This window comes from Carya illinoinensis, chromosome 15 (genome assembly GCF_018687715.1).
Source record: "Carya illinoinensis cultivar Pawnee chromosome 15, C.illinoinensisPawnee_v1, whole genome shotgun sequence".
Classification (NCBI taxonomy): Eukaryota; Viridiplantae; Streptophyta; class Magnoliopsida; order Fagales; family Juglandaceae; genus Carya; species Carya illinoinensis.
In genome coordinates, this window is record NC_056766.1 from 34,278,529 (window position 1) to 34,282,509 (window position 3,981).

Below are 3,981 nucleotides of genomic sequence, written 5' to 3' on the forward strand. Positions count from 1 at the left end.
CTGCAACTATGAACGGTTCAGATCAAAAGTACCGATGGTGAATCTCAACATTCCCACCGTACCGATGAGTCCAAAATGATCCAAATAGTTTGTCACCACTATTTGATCATTGCGATGGAACTCCAACTGGCGTAGATCTAGCCCAAAATGATCTGCAACACGCGGACGGTTCAGATCGAATGTACCGATGACGAATCTCAACATTCCCACCGTACGGATGAGTCTGAAATGATCCAAATAGTTTGTCAGCACTATTTGATCATTGTAATTGAACTCCAACTGGCGTAGATCTAGCCCAAAATGATCTGCAACACGCGGACGGTACAGATTAAATGTACCGATGGTGAATCTCAACATTCCCACCGTACGGATGAGTCCGGAATGATCCAAATAGTTGAAAAATACTATTTGATCGTTGAAATCGGACTCCGAATGGCTTAGATCTAGCCCAACAAAGATCTGAAAAATGGACGGTTCAGATCTGTCTGGCACATGGGATAAACTCTCGCGGGTAGGGCGTTTGGGGGCGCGTGGACAACAAGCGCTACAGTAGCTTGTGTGCGTGAGAAGCGCGTGAGGTGCGTGTCGTTCATGCGCAGCCCCTCTGTAGGACGCGTGGGGGCGCGTGTCCGTCACGCGTCTTCTTCCTCTGGAGCGCGTGAAGGTGCGTGGTGCGTGTGGAACACTCGTCTTAACCTCCGATACGCGTGGGGGCGCGTGGGTTACAGCAGAGACACGCGCCGATCTTTTAGGGGCGAGTGTGGGCTCCTCCGACCTCAGTTTTCGATTCCGTTTGTGGCAACGGATTCGTCTCGACGCGAGGAACACCCTAGAGTTGTCAAAAATTGATTGTGACCAACTTGAATTTTCAGACAGCTCGAACCAGAGCTTTGATACCATTTGTTGTGCCTCCGGCCTGTCTGAAAATCACACAAAATAATTTTAAAGTGGTTCAGCAAATTGCATACGTCCATTGGAGCCTCTTTTATAGAATTTGTACAAGATTTACAAAAAATCTACAAATTCTCATCTCTCCCTCACGTCCCTCTTTCTTTCTCTTCTCCCACTGCCCTTGATCTCTCACCGCAGTGAGGATAAATTTTTCTGCACACTTAATAAGAGAGCAAACCTCTACGATGACCTGCATCTTCTGACTTTGAAGAGGGTGGGTGCCTAGTAAAACAAACATGGTGGGTGGCCTAACAATTGGTGGGTGGTGGTGGGTGAGCACACTTGGGTTGATTTCAACAAGTAGGAGGCACCATACTCGTCATGATCATTCACGAGACGGCCTGCATTCCTGTTGATATGTTTTTCCTGGATAATTCTGAACTCCAAGCGGGCTGCTGCGGCTGCATTTGCTGGATCAGCTGCTGCAAAGAATCCATGATCATCGTGGTTTACCAGAGTCCATTGATAGCCATAAAATGGAAGGCCAAGGACCAACTTCTGGGCGTCAATTTTTACAGGATTAGGACCAATTCCATTAATCCAGTTACCAATGCCATCACTTCCGCACCTGTTTGGCTCTTTAGGATTACGCCAGGCATGAACCGGTCCAGTCTCCCGCGATGAGTTGGAGGGAGTAGGAGTATAGAAGTCAATGGCCAGTACGTTGATCCAGTCCAAATTTTTATTAATAGCCGGAATGGGATAATTGAAAGTAATGTTACCGTCTTTACCAGGAATGCCCGGGTGATGAAACACCGCCGCAGTAAGAAGCAACTTATTAGCTGGCTTCTTTGTCTTCGTGAAGTCTAAGTCCAGGGCAGATCGCCATTCATTGAGGAGCGAGGCAAGCTGTTCCTCCTGGTCGGCTTTGGAGGGGTACAGCCAGCAGAGGTCCAGGCCATCGTAATTGTACTCCCTGGCTAGTTGTATGGACCTGTTAATGAATGCGTCACGCAGTTTATCATCTCTAGCCACTGAAGCAATGGCTGTAGATATGTTGGGGCCTTCACCACCGATGGATAAAAGAGTTTTCACCGAAGGGTTTCGTACTCGAACGGTTTTGGTGAAGTCTCGTAATAGTTCCGAGTATGGTTCAGGGATTATGAGCCGGCCATCATCGTCGACCTCGGCAAAGCAAGCATAAAGATGTGTGAAGAGTTCGGAAGGTATTTCTGCTACTTTCCGGTTCAAGTCATGCCCGAAAAACCAATATCCGGCTTTCACAACGACCGGACTAGCACTGGAAGCCATTCAATCGAGGAAAGGCGAAGCAGGTGGTGTAGTTACTATATATTTTTTTGTGTCTGGGGGTACGAGTAGTGGTAGTTGCTAGCCATGCATGCGTGCGTATTTATAGCCTTTTCAAACCTAAAGGCATGCATATATAAGATCAAAATTATTTATATGATGGTACAATTCTAAGTTGTTGAATAGCATGATCCATGCATGGACCGTCGACCTCCAAGATTTACCTACCTAACCTAACGTATGAGAGTTAACATTAATTACTTGATCATCATGATCCCTTTCTTTTTCTATAGAAATTTAGTGTAAACAATCGGAAGAAACAGAGTTCGATCAATGGGAAACAAAATTAAAGAGTTGTGGACTGGAACATATAAAAACCCACGATTTCTTGGCAATTAAATCGTGATAAGATTATATTTCTAACTTGTTGAATTGTGAATTTGTTTTAAAGAATTATTTGTAAACAAACTAATTAAACGTGTAAGAAACAACCTAGATTTGAAAAAATACATGCACATTGATCATTTTAATTAGATAAGATCCATTGACAATATCCACCCTAATTAAGGTGCAGGCTAGGGATACTGCATGATGAGTATTAAATATTCACAATTCTAAAATTGTGAATTAAGGTTAATTAAGGTACAAGTCTAAGTTGTTGAATTGTGAATATTTATAATCATGCTCATCATGCAGTATCCCTCTAGCCGGCCTACACCTTAATTAGCGGGTGGATATTGTAGATGGATCTTATCTAATTAAAATGATCAATGTGCATGTATTTTTTCAAAGGTAGTTTGCTTTCAAAGAATAAAAACGTTTAATTAATTTAAAACAAATAATTTCAGATTACAAAAAGTCTCGAAGCTATATTCTTAAAATATAGTAATTAACTGCAGTACTTGGACTAGAGGGAATTAAGTTTCGTTTGGTTATACAAATAAGATGAGTTGAGAAATATGTGATTAGTAGTGAACAAATAGTTTGAGTTAAGATATTTTATGGAATTTTGAAAAATGAGAGAGAAAAAGTTGAATACAAAAATTATAAAATTAAAAGAGGGTTAGAATATTATAATTTTCTAATATATATATATATATATATATTTTGTATTAGGATTTGCAAAAGTTGACTTGTTTTTTTGTATTTTGTTTTGTTTTTGGTATGGACAATATATGATGTTTTCTATGTTTAATTAATTGTGCACTAGATATTTCTTTTATAAATTATTTTGTTGTTGACTATTATTAATTCTTTAATTAATTGATTAAATGCTTTATTAAATTAATGTTACTGTTTGAACGTTAACTGATCATTCAAAACTTGGTGATTTAAATGCTCGAAAGGTTTCAGTGGACATTCGAACGGTAAATTAGTTTCCCGCGAACGACATGTCAATTTTTTCGCCAATCGCGAATGATTATTTCACTAGGGAAGAAATTTATTGTCCCTAAGTATACCGTTTGAATGTGTTCGAACGGGAAGCATATTTCAGAATTTTTTTGATACGAAATCAGAATTTCATCCTTACATCTTACATTTTGGGACGATTTTCATCCAAAGAAAAATTGTCCCAAAAACTCAAATTGTTGTAGTGAATGACCTCGATTATTCACATTGCTCCCAGCATGAACATGCATGCAGAAAATATGGCCAGGTGGATTGTCTTGAAAAAGATCATGTATACTTAGAAGGTGGAAATTTCCCAAGAATTATCGGGGCCAAGGTAATTAGTTTCTAGCTAAAGATATTGATCTGTTGGATGAAGTTGGTCTTCCCTAC

At 40.3% G+C, this 3,981-nt stretch overlaps 1 protein-coding gene across 1 annotated transcript; it reads right to left on the reverse strand.

Moving 5' to 3' along the window:
- Positions 1-1,112: 1,112 nt before the first annotated feature.
- On the reverse strand, positions 1,113-2,202 carry LOC122296851 (class V chitinase-like). The gene is made up of 2 exons (XM_043106649.1): positions 1,268-2,202; positions 1,113-1,173 (listed from the first exon to the last, which is right to left on the reverse strand). The coding sequence occupies exons 1-2, from the start codon at positions 2,200-2,202 to the stop codon at positions 1,113-1,115; spliced, it is 996 nt and encodes a 331-aa protein (XP_042962583.1).
- Between the last annotated feature and the right edge of the window lie 1,779 nt (positions 2,203-3,981).

What these genes read in the sequence shown, in the direction of transcription:
- LOC122296851 (XM_043106649.1), bottom strand. Translation starts at nt 2,202, where the DNA reads ATGGCTTCCAGTGCTAGTCCGGTCGTTGTGAAAGCCGGATATTGGTTT. An exon ending in CTCGTGAATGATCATGACGA is followed by an intron (nt 1,174 to 1,267) that starts GTATGGTGCCTC and finishes TTGTTTTACTAG; the next exon opens with GCACCCACCCTCTTCAAAGT.